This window comes from Neoarius graeffei, chromosome 4, assembly GCF_027579695.1.
Source record: "Neoarius graeffei isolate fNeoGra1 chromosome 4, fNeoGra1.pri, whole genome shotgun sequence".
Taxonomy (NCBI): Eukaryota; Metazoa; Chordata; class Actinopteri; order Siluriformes; family Ariidae; genus Neoarius; species Neoarius graeffei.
In genome coordinates, this window is record NC_083572.1 from 60,888,571 (window position 1) to 60,905,402 (window position 16,832).

The window sequence follows — 16,832 nt, forward strand, 5'->3', positions numbered from 1 at the left end:
GACCTCCGCAGGGCCGTCCTCCAATGTGTGGGGTGCACCCCGGAGCAGCAACAGCAGCGCTTCCGCGTGCTGCGCCTAGAGGAGGTCGGCCAGCCGTTCGCATTTGGCCAGCAACTCCGGGATGCCTGCCGGCAGTGGCTGAGGGCCGACAACCGCGACGCTGAGGGAATCCTCAACCTGGTGGCGCTGGAACAGTTCATCGCCCGACTTCCAGAAGGAGAACCGGAGTGGGTCCAGTGCCATCGCCCGGCGTCGCTGGATCAGGCCATCGAGCTGGCGGAGGACCATATGGCGGCTGTTCCGACGGCAGGACAACGTGTCTCCTCTTCTCCCCTCTCTTCTCTCTCTCTCCCCCTTCTGTTTCTTGTCCTCACCCCATTTCCCCACCGCGGAGGCGGGGGCCGGCTCCACCCGCGGTGCCCTACCGTTTCCTGCTTCCATGTCTCTGTCTCCCCCCCCCCCTCAGGTGAGTGAGCTCCGAAACACCGGTGCAGAGAGAGAGAGAGCCTGTGCCGGTTTGCTGGCGCTGCGGGGAGCCGGGGCACCTCCAGCATCAGTGCTCGGCGATGGAGGTGGGCGCGGTGGTCCAGATCCCCGATGCGCCAGGGACCGCCCTCGATCGGGCCGGAGCGTATCGCATACCGGTGAGTATCCAAGGGGATACATATCAGGCTTTGGTGGACTCTGGCTGTAATCAGACCTCAATCCACCAAAGCCTGGTGCAAGACGAGGCATTGGGAAGAGCGCAATTGGTGAAGGTGTTGTGTGTGCACCGGGATGTTCACAACTACCCTTTAGTGTCGGTCCACATTCTATTTTGAGGGGAGAAATTTAGAGTAAAGGCAGCAGTTAATCCTTGCCTTACTCACTCGATAATTTTGGGGACTGATTGGCCGGGATTTCGGGAGCTAATGACTCATTTAGTGAAGAGTGGGTCCTGCCGTAGTTTAGCGGGGGGAGGTCCCGGTGTGGCATTGGCAGGAGCAACTGTCACAGAGCCGTCTACGTCATCACCATGTCAGAGCGAGGAGCCGCCGGCTCCTCCTCCCTCTCTCGGGGAATCCCTCGCGGATTTTCCATTAGAGCAGTCACGAGAGGAGACTCTGTGGCATGTGTTTGACCAAGTGAGAGTAATCGATGGTCAAATGCTCCAGCCAAACGCCGCCCTGTCCTTTCCCTATTTCTCCATTATGAGGGATAGATTATACCAAGTGACGCAGGACACTCAGACTAAGGAGTCGATAGCACAACTTTTGATCCCAAAGAGCCACCGGGAATTGATATTCCAGGCGGCTCACTTTAATCCCATGGCTGGACACTTAGGGCAGGATAAGACACTAGCCCGAATAATGGCCCGGTTCTATTGGCCAGGGATTCGCCGCAATGTCCGTAGGTGGTATACGGCATGCTTCGAATGCCAGTTAGTAAATCCAGCAGCCATTCCAAAAGCGCCTTTGTGCCCTCTACCATTAATCGAGACCCCGTTCGAAAGAATTGGGATGGATCTCGTCGGGCCATTAGATCGGTCAACACGAGGGTATTTCTGTATTTTAGTTCTGGTGGACTATGCAACGCGATATCTGGAAGTAGTGCCACTTTGCAATATCTCCACACGTAGTATTGCAGAAGGGCTCTTCTGCATCATCTCCCGAGTCGGAATCCCCAAAGAGATTCTGACTGATCAAGGCACTATGTTTATGTCACACACACTGCGTAAACTGTATGGGTTACTGGGAATCAAGCCGATCCGCACCAGCATTTATCACCCACAAACGGACGGCTTAGTCGAACGGTTTAATCGCACCCTCAAAAACATAATTAAAAAATTTGTAAGCGAGGACGCACATTACTGGGATAAATGGCTCGAGCCCCTGCTTTTCGCAGTGCGAGAGGTCCCACAAGCCTCTACGGGGTTCTCCCCATTTGAATTATTATATGGGCGTAAGCCGCGTGGCATCCTAGATGTGCTGCGGGAAAATTGGGAGGAGGGACCTTCACCAAGCAAAAACGAAATTCAGTATGTTATTGACCTGCGCGCAAAACTCCACACACTCACACACCTAACCCAGGAGAATTTGCGGCAGGCTCAAGAACGGCAAATCCGCCTGTACGACAGGGGCACACGCCTTAGGGAGTTCGCACCGGGAGATAAAGTGCTCGTGCTGTTGCCCACATCAAGCTCTAAATTGATTGCCAAGTGGCAAGGACCCTTTGAGGTCACACGGCGAGTCGGGGACGTCGACTATGAGGTGCGGCGAATGGACAGGGGTGGGGCATTACAGATTTACCACCTCAATCTGTTAAAACTTTGGAACGAGGAGGTCCCCGTGGTGTTGGTGTCGGTGGTTCCAGAGACGGTGGAGCTGGGGCTGGAGGTTCAAAAAGTAAAATTGACATCGCCCACCGCTCCGGTCCCCTGTGGAGACCACCTCTCTCCAACCCAACTCACGGAGGTTGCCCAGTTGCAGACAGAATTTTCTGATGTATTCTCGCCCCTGCCCAGCCGCACCCACCTCATAGAACACCACATTGAGACGCCCCCGGGGGTGGTAGTGCGCAGCCACCCTTACAGACTGCCCGAACACAAAAAAAGGTGGTTCGGGAAGAACTCGAGGCCATGCTCGACATGGACATCGTCGAGGAGTCCTACAGTGACTGGAGCAGCCCGGTGGTTTTGGTTCCCAAGGCCGACGAGTCGGTCTGGTTCTGTGTGGACTACAGAAAAGTCAATGCGGTGTCTAAATTTGATGCGTACCCAATGCCTCGTATTGACGAGTTGCTTGATCGACTAGGCATGGCTCATTTTTATTCGACACTGGATTTGACGAAGGGATATTGGCAGATCCCCTTGACTCCATTATCCCGAGAGAAAACGGCCTTTTCCACACCGTTTGGCTTACACCAGTTTGTCACACTTCCTTTTGGGCTGTTTGGGGTGCCCGCTACGTTCCAGCGGCTTATGGATAGGGTCCTCCGCCCCCATGCCACCTATGCGGCCGCATACCTCGACGACATTATTATTTATAGTAATGACTGGCCGCGGCGGCATGGTGGTGTAGTGGTTAGCGCTGTCACTTCACAGCAAGAAGGTCCGGGTTCGAGCCCCATGGCCAGCGAGGGCCTTTCTGTGTGGAGTTTTCATGTTCTCCCCGTGTCCGCGTGGGTTTCCTCCGGGTGCTCCGGTTTCCCCCACAGTCCAAAGACATGCAGGTTAGGTTAACTGGTGACTCTAAATTGACCGTAGGTGTGAATGTGAGTATGAATGGTTGTCTGTGTCTATGTGTCAGCCCTGTGATGACCTGGCGACTTGTCCAGGGTGTACCCCGCCTTTCGCCCGTAGTCAGCTGGGATAGGCTCCAGCTTGCCTGCAACCCTGTAGAACAGAATAAAGCGGCTAGAGATAATGAGATGAGATAAGATGACTGGCTGTGGCATTTACAACACCTGAGGGCCATCCTTAGGTCACTGAGGCAAGCGGGTCTTACAGCCAACCTGAAGAAGTGTGCGATTGGGCGGGTGGAAGTACGGTATCTGGGCTTCCACTTGGGCAATGGGCAGGTGCATCCCCAAATTAATAAGACAGCAGCGATTGCAGCCTGCCCAAGGCCCAAGACCAAAAAAGGGGGTGAGACAGTTCCTGGGGCTGGCTGGCTACTATCGTAGGTTTATACCTAATTATTCAGACGTCACCAGCCCGCTGACTAATCTCACTAAAAAGGGGGCACCAGATCAGGTCCAGTGGACGGAGCAATGCCAGCGGGCTTTCTCTGAGGTAAAGGCTGCACTGTGTGAGGGGCCACTATTACACTCCCCTGACTTCACTCTCCCCTTTGTTTTGCAGACAGATGCGTCGGACAGGGGGCTGGGGGCCGTTCTGTCCCAGGAGGTGGAGGGGGAGGACCACCCAGTGCTGTACATCAGCAGGAAGCTGTCGGTGTGTGAAGGCTGTTACAGCACTATAGAGAAGGAGTGCCTTGCCATCAAGTGGGCGGTCCTTGCCCTCCACTACTACCTACTGGGATGCCCTTTCACCCTCTGTTCGGACCACACGCCCCTCCAGTGGCTCCACCACATGAAAGATGCCAATGCGTGGATCACCCGTTGGTATCTGGCACTCCAGCCGTTTAAGTTCAAGGTGATCCACAGACCGGGGGCGCAGATGGTCGTGGCAGATTTCCTCTCCCATCAAGGGATGGGGGGGGGAGTTGGCTGCAGGCCGGATGGCTCCCCGGCCTGAGTCGGGCGGTGGGGGTATGTGGCAGCGGGGGCGTGGTCAAGCGTTGGTCTGTGAACGGAGGGCGGAGTCAGGGAAGGTAAGTGGCAGAATCACTACACCTGATGTTAGTTAACCTGTGTTTGTGTGTCTTCCCCAGTGACCACGCCCTATAAAAAGGAGAGAGAGAGCAGAGGAAGGAGACTCTCTCCAACCAGGAGGCTTGTGTGTGCGTGTGTGTGTGTACGTGAATAGTTTAAGCTGAAAAGCTATAATAAAGAGTTTGAGAACTCAGTTCTGGCCTGCCGTGCTTCTGTGCTCCACCCACCCTAAACGATTGCAACACTACCATACCCCTATCATGTACTATTATACTCATCACACATACTATCATATACCTCTTGCATACTATTATACTCATCACACATACTATCACACTCCTCTCATATACTATCATACTCATCCCACATACAATCATACCCATTTCACATACTATCATGCTCATCCCACATACAGTTACACCCCATCACATACTACCCTACTCATCCCACATACAAACATACTCATCTCACATGCAATCATCCCCCTCTCACATACTATCATACTCCTCTCACATACCATCATACTCATCCCACATACCATCATACTCATCCCACACACCATTATACTCATCCCACACACCATTATACTCATCCCACATGCAATCACACTCCTCTCACATGATATCATACTCATCCCACATACCATCATACCCCTCTCATATACTATCACAATCCTCTCACATACTATCATGCTCCTGTCACATACTATCATACTCATCCCACATACTGTCATACTCATCTCACATAGTGTCATACTCATCCCACATACTATCATACTCATCTCACATACTATCACACTCCTCTCATATACTATCATATTCCTGTTCTCATATACTATCATATTCCTGTCACATACTATCATACTCCTGTCACATACCATCATAACCGTCTCATATACCATCATACCCCTCTCACATAATATAATCCTGTTGCATACTATCATACTTTTCAGATACTATTATAATCCTCCGACACCCTATCAAATCCTCTGCATGAGAATTGTATTGTGATGCCAGTCATGCAAATCTCTCTCAAGCAAATTTCTGCTTGTGCTTATGGTGTGATCAAAGTGAGAGCAGATGTACTGTATGCATCAAAATATACCCCTTCTACAGCACATTTCAAATAATTTATGTTATTTATTAACATTTACAGAAATGCCAAGCATTTTTAAATTTTATAAAGCAATTCATTAACACTGCTGAAGCCCAAACACTGCGGTGTGATATTCACTGGCCTGCTAATACAGCTCACTGATTTTAACCTGCTTGATAATTTGGGACTTTGTTGGAAATCCTGAAATATTTATAACCAGGTGCGTGTACTTGCACGCATGCAGGCATGTGCACACACGCGCGCGCGCGCACACACCACTCTCTCTGTTCATTAGAGAACATCTGGGCCACAATGTGGACTAAATTTACTGCTGCTCTCTCACTGACTGCTACTCTACTGTTCTCATCAAAGACAACCTCCTTGAAAAAGAACACAAAAGCACAAGTGTATAATGGACCTTTATGCTTATGCTCCTAATAAATTCAAACATGGTTGCCCAAATCCGGGCCTTGTGAAATACCACCCTGAGCAGTTTCTAAAAGCTATAGGGAGATATATCAGCACATCACTAAAAATGGGATATGATGTAATATCTGTATAGCATCCTTGGAAAATCTACCGGCTTTTGCAGCCAAAAATAATTTTAAAACATTGCCCTTTGACCCAGGCTTTTCTGCCAATAATATACTTCGACTTCTCTACTTCAAGAAAAATAAAATGAAAACTTACTAAAATGACATGGAAGTGATATTTATGCTACTTCTAAACCTTGCACTGGCTGTCTGCCTGAAAAGATCATATTGGGTGAGGAGCCCGTTTAACACCAGTTAATACAGTCAATCTGCCTACAGATGTCTAAAACCATGCTCGCTTAGTGTGTTTTTCTCACAAAATGAATGGCATGCTTTGATGTGCCTGACACGTGCCATAGTGAAATGGACATAAGCCTAATGAATTCAGTTTAATCTGGCACTGGTAATCTGAATCTGAGTTAGTTAATAATTTTGCCATGCAAAAGCAAACTGCAGTATCTGTATATCGTGTTGGTGGCAAAAGACGGTCCAGTAACATTACCTATTCACTACTGGACCGTCTTTTACCACTGACACAATATGCAGATACTGCAGCTTGCATTTGCACGGCAGAATTACTTCCCTATCACTGTAACAGACAGTGACCAGTCGAGTGAAGAGACTTAGTTCTAAGTAGAATGTATTTAGAAATATATTCAGCTTATATTGCTAATCAGAAGTAGAATGTGTTATATTTGATCTAGCGTAGAGTGTGATATAAAACAGCATTCTGGAACAAAACTAGTGTTTAATATGTTATCCTTTTGTCACTGTTTCACAATATTATATTGTGTCCATCAGAGTTGTTCACTACAGTGCACAGTACACTATTTAGGCTATTACGACATGAATGGTTGGAGAATCCTCACTGTGATCAATTACATTTTCATCACTAGCATTACTGGTATTGCTCAATCATAGCCTAAACCTTTGGTTAAATAACAAGGTATCCAAACAAGGGCATTCGAACAAAGCTCTAAAGCAAACTCAGATTCAGTCTATATCCGACACAAAAATGAAATAAAAAATAACGTCCTTGTCCTTTCAATCTCAAAAGGAAAGTTTGGTAACCTGAGCTCAGGATTGAACTGGGGACCCTGGTGTCCTGGTGCTGCACCACACACCACACTCTTATACAGTAAATCTGAGTCAGCTTTTCGCAGTGTTTCCCCCAGACTCACTCAATGAAGTAGACCATGCCCGTTTCAGTGTAGGCCATCTCCCAGTTGTATGGTAGGGGTTCCAGGCTGTCGTCTCTGGAGAGAGAACTCCAGGTGCGAACGAGCTCGCTGCTGCTGCTGCCACCTCCTCGAGTGACACTGCTGCTGCTGTTGGACTGAGTGTAGCTGGGCACTGGCCTCCTCCACTCCTCACTTCCTTCTGAGAGAGAAAGAAAGAGAGAGAGAGAGAGAGTGAGTGTTATGACACAATGCATGACACATGATACAAATACATGACACAATGCAAAGCACTACAGAGAGACAGGAAGTAATTTGTATATTAAGACAGAGAGATAGACAAGGCCAGAGATATCTCTTCTGGATTTAGAAGATGGCCAGGGAGACAAGGAGATATAGAACTGGCAAGAAGAGAGATGGCAAGCAAATTCCAAAGCCAAGGAAAATATTTCTGATGCTTGTTTAAATCAGATATTGCAGAATGTACAAATATTACACTTTGATGCCATTTTATTATCATCTGCCTGCATTTATTTGCTGTCTGCCCATATGTTTTAGTCCACTTCCCCAATTTGTTAATTTACTATTCTAATCTGCTCATCTAGCCCATGTTTAACAGTTTTAAAAACTTTAATCAGTATAATAAATGTTATCACCAAATAGTGCATATAGTTGAATAGTTTTTCTCAGCCCTTCTTTTTCCTAAAAACCATCATATTGTACTTTAAGAGCCTGGGATACTGGTGTTCATTGATAATAATAATAATAATAATAATAATAATAATAATAATAATATATTTACATTTTGGCCCTGCAAAGGCTCATAAACATGCTGATGTGGCCCAGTCTGGGCAGAGTTTGACACCCCTCTGGTTTAAAGTAATATAAATAGCTCATGGTAGACCATTATGTCATTCTGAATAATAAAGTCATTCAAATGTCCCCCTCAGTAAAACAGGGCAAAAATGGCTTGACTTCCATCCATTATCTGTAGCTGCTTATCCTGTGCAGGGTCGCGAACAAGCTAGAGCCTATCCCAGCTGACTATGGGCGAGAGGCGGGGTACGCCCTGGACAAGTCGCCAGGTCATCACAGGGCTGACACACAGACACACAACCATTCACACTCACATTCACACCTACGATCAATTTAGAGCCACCAATTAGCCTAACCTGCATGTCTTTGGACTGTGGGGGAAACCAGAGCACCCAGAGGAAACCCACGCAGACACGGGGATAACATGCAAATTCCACACAGAAAGGCCCCCATCGGCTGTTGGACTCTAACCCAGGACCTTCTTGCTGTGAGGTGACAGTGCTAACCACTACACCACCATGCCGCCTCTGATAATCATCAAAATTCTTTTTTTATTTCATCAATTTAAATGACCATAAATTTGTATCATGAGTTATTGTCCCACTCAGTGCGTTTACATGCACATCCAAATCGAGCTACTGTCGGTAATCGAGCTAAGGGTCCCAGCAGGGGTGCCAGAGAAATGCAATCCTACATGCACACAAGGAAATCGAGCTATTGTGTGAGGTACATTGTGCACCCGAGCCACAGGTGGCGCTACACGCCCCATCGTGTTGGTACACTTCCGGTTGTCGTCATGAAGAAGAGCTATTCAAGCGTATAAACAAAGTTATCAGCAGTGTTGCCAGATACTGCTGACGTTTTCCAGCCCAAAACATGTTCAAATCCACCAAAATGCACTTAAAACCGCCCAATCTGGCAACACTGGCAGTTCCGTGTTCACAAGTTCCGTGCTGAAGCTGTTAGGCTTGCTCTAACAGACTGTATGGCTACAAACTGTCCTGCGCAGACCACTGTTTTGTAAGACAACTTATTTTGCACAATTGTATATTTTTCTAAAGTCCATTTTTTGCTTACAAAAAAATATTTTTTTTGCTTACAATTTAACTTATGTCTTAATAAACACACAAAAAGTTCAATTGTTTTGTTTTTATTGACATTCTTCAGATGTTGGACATATATATATATATATATATATATATATATATATATATATATATATACACATACACACACACACACAAATACAATGACTTGTTTATGTACACAATTCACAGCTATGCAACAGCTGTACAGATGTATTTGGTGATACAGTAAGTGAGCTAAATTTTAACAGTGCAAACAATGCCACAAAAAGAAAAGATTCATGCCGTTGTCATGCCGACCGAGGCTGTTGTGTTTCCCGCTTGTGGTCTCGTCACTCGTCACTTCCGGAAGGGGCAGTGCTGAAGTAAGTAGCTCGACTACGTAGCTCGATAGGGTTTACATGCACTAAGTAGCTCGGCAGAAATCGCATAATCTAGGTTGTGTAGCTCGATTACGAGAAATCAAGTTCGGTTCGATTTCAGCCTAACTAAGGTGTTTCCATGGCATTTAGAACTTCGATTTCAGTCGAGCAACGGCAGAAATTCGATTTTCTCTATGTGCATGTAAACGCACTGACTGTATGTTGTTACATGCATATTTCTAAGTATTTATTCATTCATAATACTGCTGTGTTGTTCCGGCCTCAAATGACTTAAAGATCAGCAGTAGGGAACCTCTGGCTTATGATGTCCTAAAATAAATGTTGCTTTTTATAATTACTTTAGAAGCCTGTTAGATGTACAGTATTATAAGTAATAATGCTGGCATGCTAAGGCTTGAAATTAATAATAACTCCAGCAATGCAGTGCACACATCTGTGGGAAACCTCCAGTGGCAGGTCATCCACAGGGGCAGGTTGGACCCCAGCATTTATATCAGCTGTTCAATCATCATTCACAACTCCATACATTTTCAGTTTTGTTGAGATACTACCGGTAATTACCTCTTTTGAGTGACTGATTTCCCATTCATTTACTCACATTTGTAGATGTTGTGCAATCAGGGAGCAATGGGCACACTGCTACACTTAGCTTCCATAGTTATTATTCCACCAATGGTCAAAAAGAGGACCTGAAACAAGTGCTAATAGAGATCCACAGAGTCAAGATTTGTGCTGCTCACTCACTGAACATTTTCAGTGGAGGAGAAGAGTGCATACAACAGTTAATGCCAGATTGGGCTAGTTTTAAAATACTCTGCAGTCAACAAGCTCTTGTTTTATAGCAAATAATTGTAATTAAAGCTAATAAAGTTCTGCAAAATGGCAAAGTAGAGGCGAAGACAGTTTACCTATGATGTACAGCAAATGATGGAGTGAATAATATCTGTATATCAGAAATACATATGGTATGGGAGAGTGGGGAGACATGGAGTGGGGGATACTTGGGACAGTTTGTATTCCTATCAATTAATTTCAACCAATCAGGTTTTAGATTACATCAGAAGTTAAATTTTTGCCCTGTAGATTAACCTATTTCCTTTGGAGCCATGAAGCTGGACACTGCAGGAAGGTTTGTGCAGTTAAATATTTTTATCAACCAAAATTTGTATTTTCCACTTTGCAGTCCACCTCCATTCTGTCGTGTAATGTCTGCTGGTGAATTCAGGATTTGTTAAGAATTAAAGTATGTACCCTAGAGTTACCATATATAATATTATTTAATAAACTTAAATTCATAAGAAAACATCTCATCTCATCATCTCTAGCCGGTTTATCTTGTTCTACAGGGTCGCAGGCAAGCTGGAGCCTATCCCAGCTGACTATGGGCGAAAGGCGGGGTACACCCTGGACAAGTCGCCAGGTCATCACAGGGCTGACACACAGACACAGACAACCATTCACACTCACATTCACACCTACGCTCAATTTAGAGTCACCAGTTAACCTAACCTGCATGCAGGGGCGCCGCTAGGGGGGGAAGTTAGGACGATTCTAAGGGCCTGGCACTGACAGGGGGGCCTGTGCGGGATATTAATATTATTTTAATAGTATTGCCTTGTGCAAGTTTTTGAAATAAAATATTTCATTTCATTTGTTAAAATATGCAAATTATACATGGTTATGATTTGCTATAACATTTTTCTTGAATTAGGGTGGCACGGTGGTGTAGTGGTTAGCGCTGTCGCCTCACAGCAAGAAGGTCCGGGTTCGAGCCCCGGGGCCGGCGAGGGCCTTTCTGTGTGGAGTTTGCATGTTCTCCCCGTGTCCGCGTGGGTTTCCTCCGGGTGCTCCAGTTTCCCCCACAGTCCAAAGACATGCAGGTTAGATTAACTGGTGACTCTAAATTGACCGTAGGTGTGAATGTGAGTGTGAATGGTTGTCTGTGTCTATGTGTCGGCCCTGTGATGACCTGGCGACTTGTCCAGGGTGTACCCCGCCTTTCGCCCGTAGTCAGCTGGGATAGGCTCCAGCTTGCCTGCGACCCTGTAGAACAGGATAAAGCGGCTACAGATAATGAGATGAGATTTTTCTTGAATTATTTATGATATTGTCATTTCACCCCTCCACCCTTTTTACTAATGGTACAGTCTGATTCTGGGAGCTGGACACGTGAAATGTGTAGCTCCGTGTATGCGCAGAGCTATTAGCGCAGCTTAGAGCAGCTGTCAGTTTTTCTATGTGCACAACAGAGGTGAACATTCTAGAAGTTGCTAAGCAGGAGCAGGTGTGATAAATTATGAAGTCCGGATATCACGCTGTGTGTGAAAAAAAATCACCTTTATTCATAGGTATCTTTATTGTATAATTAAGTCTAGATGTTTTGCCATTGTTCATGTGTGGATTTGTTGATATTGTTAAGTATTTAACTTTAATATTTTGCACATTAGCTGTGGTCATAGATATCATTGCTATTGTTCATGTGTGGATTTATTGATACTGTTGGTAAGTATTTAACTTGAATATTTGAACATTTGCTGTGTTTTCTAATAAATGTGTGATGCCTAAAAGAAACCAAAAACACTTAGTGGATTTCTTGCAGTGCACTATGTAATTGTATCAAAAAACTAGTGTAGTTATTCATCAAGGCATACATTTGATCACATACAATAAGTCAATAAATGGAGGAAACAAAGGAATACATTTTGTAATCCTGATTATTGATGATGTTTGCTGGAGGGCTCTGGAGTATCCATAATGTGCATACAGAATGTTATAAATCCATACTGATACAGTGATGCATGCAATTTCTCTCAACACAAACATTTGGATTGAATGAACTCCATAGGCTACTGAGTGGCCTAATAATAGTTGCTCATAAAAGGAAAAAAAAAAAATATATATATATATATATCTTCCATATATATCATGGAATTTTCATTTTAAGGCAACAGTCTATTCAGTCTAATTCTGACAGTTCTGCATTTAAAATGTTCATATCCCAAATAATTGTATCACCTAAACTTGCTAGGTAGCTGATCACATGCATAGTAAAGTAGAAGTGCCAGCCAAAAACAGACTTCAAATTCAGTTGCTTGAGCTTGAAAATTTTACCGGGGGGGCCCTAAATTGTAATCTTTCATAGGGCCCAAGATTTCTAGCGGTGCCCCTGCCTGCATGTCTTTGGACTGTGGGGGAAACCGGAGCACCCGGAGGAAACCCACGCAGACACAGGGAGAACATACAAACTCTGCATGTGGCCCTCGAACCCGGACCTTCTTGCTGTGAGGCGACAGCGCTAACCACTACACCACCGTGCCACCCTAGAAGAAAACATTTTCAGTTTTTTTTTTTTCCAAAGTGGCCAGATTGGGAGATTTTAAATGGTTCAGGTTACAGATTTTTTCTTGTCGTTTAGAAATATTAAATTGCTTAAAAATGTTTGTTAAAATGTGCAAGTGTACCTACATGAAGCTTATTTCATTCATTCTTGAGAATGGAGCTGTTTTGTCTCGTCAGGTTTTGGGTAAATTGACATTTTCTCTCGCTGTACCAGCACTGTGTGTTCATACAGTTCATAGGTTACAGGTTTTGATAATAAATAAAAATTAAACACGCAGGAGTAGGAGTTTTATTTTTGTCCCAAGTCTCCCAACATATTGTCTCATGTCTCCCTGCAAAAAATAATGACAGAAAAAGTGAAGCCTGAAGGCCAGTATACCGGTATGTGACAAGCTGAGAAACTAATGTTGTGGTAAGAGGGTATAGTAAATACTCCTGAATGCAATATGAATGTGATGCTACCTGCAAAGAATGTCACACAATCTACAAAAGCTGAAAACTTGTCCCAACTTTCTCTGCTCTCCCCTACACTTGCTCCCCCATGCAGGAAGAGAAATTTGGCCTCCTTTTCAAATGGGCTAGTTTCAGGTCTTGTGGGTTTTTTTTTCTCGAGCTGGTTGGACTGAACATTTTGCTGAAGCCTGTCAACCCTGGTTAATTGTTATTGCCTCGAACACACTGAAGGTATGTCTAAAACCACTCAAAATGAATTATTAGACTGGATTCTGGATTACTGTATGCTGCTGATTTTCAGCTGCCTATTATGGGATCACTCTAAAATTGCACTAGATAATAGTCTGTCAAGTGTGTTAACCTCTCAATTTCATTTTGTTTGAGACTACGGTGCAATTTATGCCCCACCAAAATCTATGGTCACAAACCGCTGATGGAAACCTCACAATCTCACATCGTCGTCTATTGTGAAAGTGTCACAAGCCTCCAAAAGACATTAAATTACTCCAAGGAGAAAATACTTTTATTTGATTTCTTTCTACGCAAGTGAAGGGATTATTTGCTTCAGTGGACCTTCAGCAGCTATATCCTCTTCATTGATATCAGCCAAGGCCTCGATTGGAGCATTAGCCAATCCGAACTGCAAGAGATAACTATGCAAATGCACAGCCACTCTGAGATTTAGACATTAATCAATAGCAGTACACTTGAGAGCTCAACCTACTACAGGCAGCACATGCATTCTGCTTGGTACCATGGCAACAATGCCTACTTTACAGATTTTTTTTTTCTTTCACCCACTTCAATAGATTTCCATTAAGATGACTTCCATTAGAGTGTCCATTAAAACACACTGTATGCAATGGATCAAAGCAGACAAAGATGGACGGAAACAGACTGTCTCTGGATACAGCTCAGCAGCTCTCATAGCCAGCTCTCTTCTATTCTCCTTATAGATTTCTCCCTCTCTCTCTCTCTCTCTCGCTACCTCTAGAGTTCTCTATTTGCAGTTCTCTATAGCCTGGGGTTATTTATACCCTGGATATATAAATGCAATGAAATAATAGACCATAAGCCATATACAAAAATGCATATATAATGTGTAGTGTTATTTCCTGATTACCTGAAAAACATTGCGTGCATCTGGCACGACTAATTCTGACTAATTATCGTAGGATTGTTAGTCTGAGTGGCAGGTACATCTCACTGTCTAATAATCAATTCAACTTGTCTGTGATTTTTATGAAATCAGGATGAATCAGCAAATCATTTCTCAGCACAACGGCCTTATTTAAGGAAAGGAAGGATCTGGTATCATAGTGCAGAACAGCTCTTATTGAAATCACTAACTGAGGTCACTAGAAATATAATCACTTCGAGGTAAACCACCCTGTCACTGTGAATTTGGGAACTGGCTTTTGAGGAAGAGCAAAACTGAGCATGCATAATCAGTGTTGAGTTCTGACCTTGTACCATTCTGTCCCAATGCAGTGATCATGTGCCACCAAAGGGTTTTATATAAAGAAGCTCGCCGTGTCCACTTGTCCTTCATCATATCAGTGAATTGAATATTTTACCAGATATAAAGGCATTGCTTTCATTACTAACACATGATTCTGCTATATGAACTCTTAGAAAAAAAGTTTAATCTACCCTCCTAAAGAATTCTTTGGTTTGTCGTGTTGGAAAATAGGAACACTGGTACCACTGCTCATTCATGCAAATATGCAACCATCTAATCATGTGGCAGATGCAGTACACGTTAAGAGCGTCAGCTATTATTCATATCAAACAGCTGAACAGCGAAAAAATGTGATCACAGTGATTTGGGTGCCAGATGGGCCACTTGAATATTTCAGTCTCGAAAGTTTACGCAAACTGTTACAAAAAAAAAATCCATCCAGCAAGCAGAAATGCTTTGTTGATGAGAAAGGTCAGAGGAGAATGGCCAGACTAGTTCGAGCTGACAGGATGGCTGCAGTAACTCAAATAACCACTTTTTACAACTGTGGCAAATGGACAAGAATCTCGGAATTTAATATCCAAAGACATCCACCGTGTATATATACACAAGACTGCAAAATAATTTTTTATAAACTGTTTAATGTACCAAAACATGATATTCTCTAACAGTTGGGATATGAGTTACACTTTTTATGAGGGGCCAGATTATATATATATATATATATATATATATATATATATATATATATATATATATACTGTACACACACAGTGGTGCTTGAAAGTTTGTGAACCCTTTTGAATTTTCTATATTTCTGCATAAATATGACCTAAAACATTATCAGATTTTCACACAAGTCCTAAAAGTAGATAAAGAGAACCCAGTTAAACAAATGAGACAAAATTATTATACTTGGTCATTTATTTATTGAGGAAAATGATCCAATATTACATATCTGTGAGTGGCAAAAGTACGTGAACCTCTAGGATTAGCAGTTAATTTGAAGGTGAAATTAGAGTCAGGTGTTTTCAATCAGTGGGACGACAATCAGGTGTGAGTGGGCACCCTGTTTTATTTAAAGAACAGGGATCTATCAAAGTCTGATCTTCACAACACATGTTTGTGGAAGTGTATCATGGCACGAACAAAGGAGATTTCTGAGGACCTCAGAAAAAGCGTTGTTGATGCTCATCAGGCTGGAAAAGGTTACAAAACCATCTCTAAAGAGTTTGGACTCCACCAAGCCACAGCCAGACAGATTGTGTACAAATGGAGGAAATTCAAGACCATCGTTACCCTCCCCAGGAGTGGTCGACCAACAAAGATCACTCCAAGAGCAAGGCGTGTAATAGTCGGCGAGGTCACAAAGGACCCCAGGGTAACTTCTAAACAACTGAAGGCCTCTCTTACATTGGCTAATTAGATTAGGTTAGATTAGATTCAACTTTATTGTCATTACTCAGTATAAATACAGGGTAACGAAATGCAGTTAGCATCTAATCAGAAGTGCAAATAGCAGAAGTGCAGTATAATACAGTATGTACAGATAAGCAATATGTACAGATGAATGCAGTTATGTACAGCTAGTGCAAATGAGATGGTTATAGTGAGTAGAGAATGTTTAGATAAATAAATAGGATGTTCAATAGTTCTGTGCAGTATATGTATGGTAGTTAAGGGAGAAGTAACTACAGGTAGGGCTATAAAAAAGGGTGGTTATAATTATAATTATCCTTAAGGCTATATACAGAAGTAGCTAACTTGCTATGCAGATGTCTTGTGAATATAAAAGGAGTTAAATAGGCATTCAGAATATACACATATACATACATATATACACCTATACATGCACACCTAAACTTAAGTGTGGATGTAAGCATATACATATATATACACACACATGCAAGACTGGCTGTGTAAATAGATCCAACAGTAGAGAATATTGATGAATATGTACAACTATGGAACCAGATGTGCAGTTATCAAGTGCAACAAGAGTCAACACAGGTAGGAGGGAGGGTGTGAGATCATCTGCTGGCAGAATTCAGTAGGGTGATGGCTGTGGGGAAGAAGCTGTTCCTGTATCTGCTTCTTTTGGTCTGCAGACTCCTGAATCACCTCCTGGACAGGAGGAGCTGAAAGAGTCTATTGGCTGGGTGGGAAGAGTCTCT

General features: G+C 43.8%; 1 protein-coding gene across 1 annotated transcript in view; it reads right to left on the bottom strand.

Moving 5' to 3' along the window:
- LOC132885114 (membrane-associated guanylate kinase, WW and PDZ domain-containing protein 3) overlaps positions 1–16,832 on the bottom strand; it is a 301,407-nt gene that overhangs the window by 53,413 nt on the left and 231,162 nt on the right. Inside the window, exon 5 of the mRNA XM_060919435.1 lies at positions 7,124–7,322. Within this exon, the coding sequence (XP_060775418.1) occupies positions 7,124–7,322 (199 nt within the window). The remainder of the gene's footprint in view (positions 1–7,123; positions 7,323–16,832) is intronic.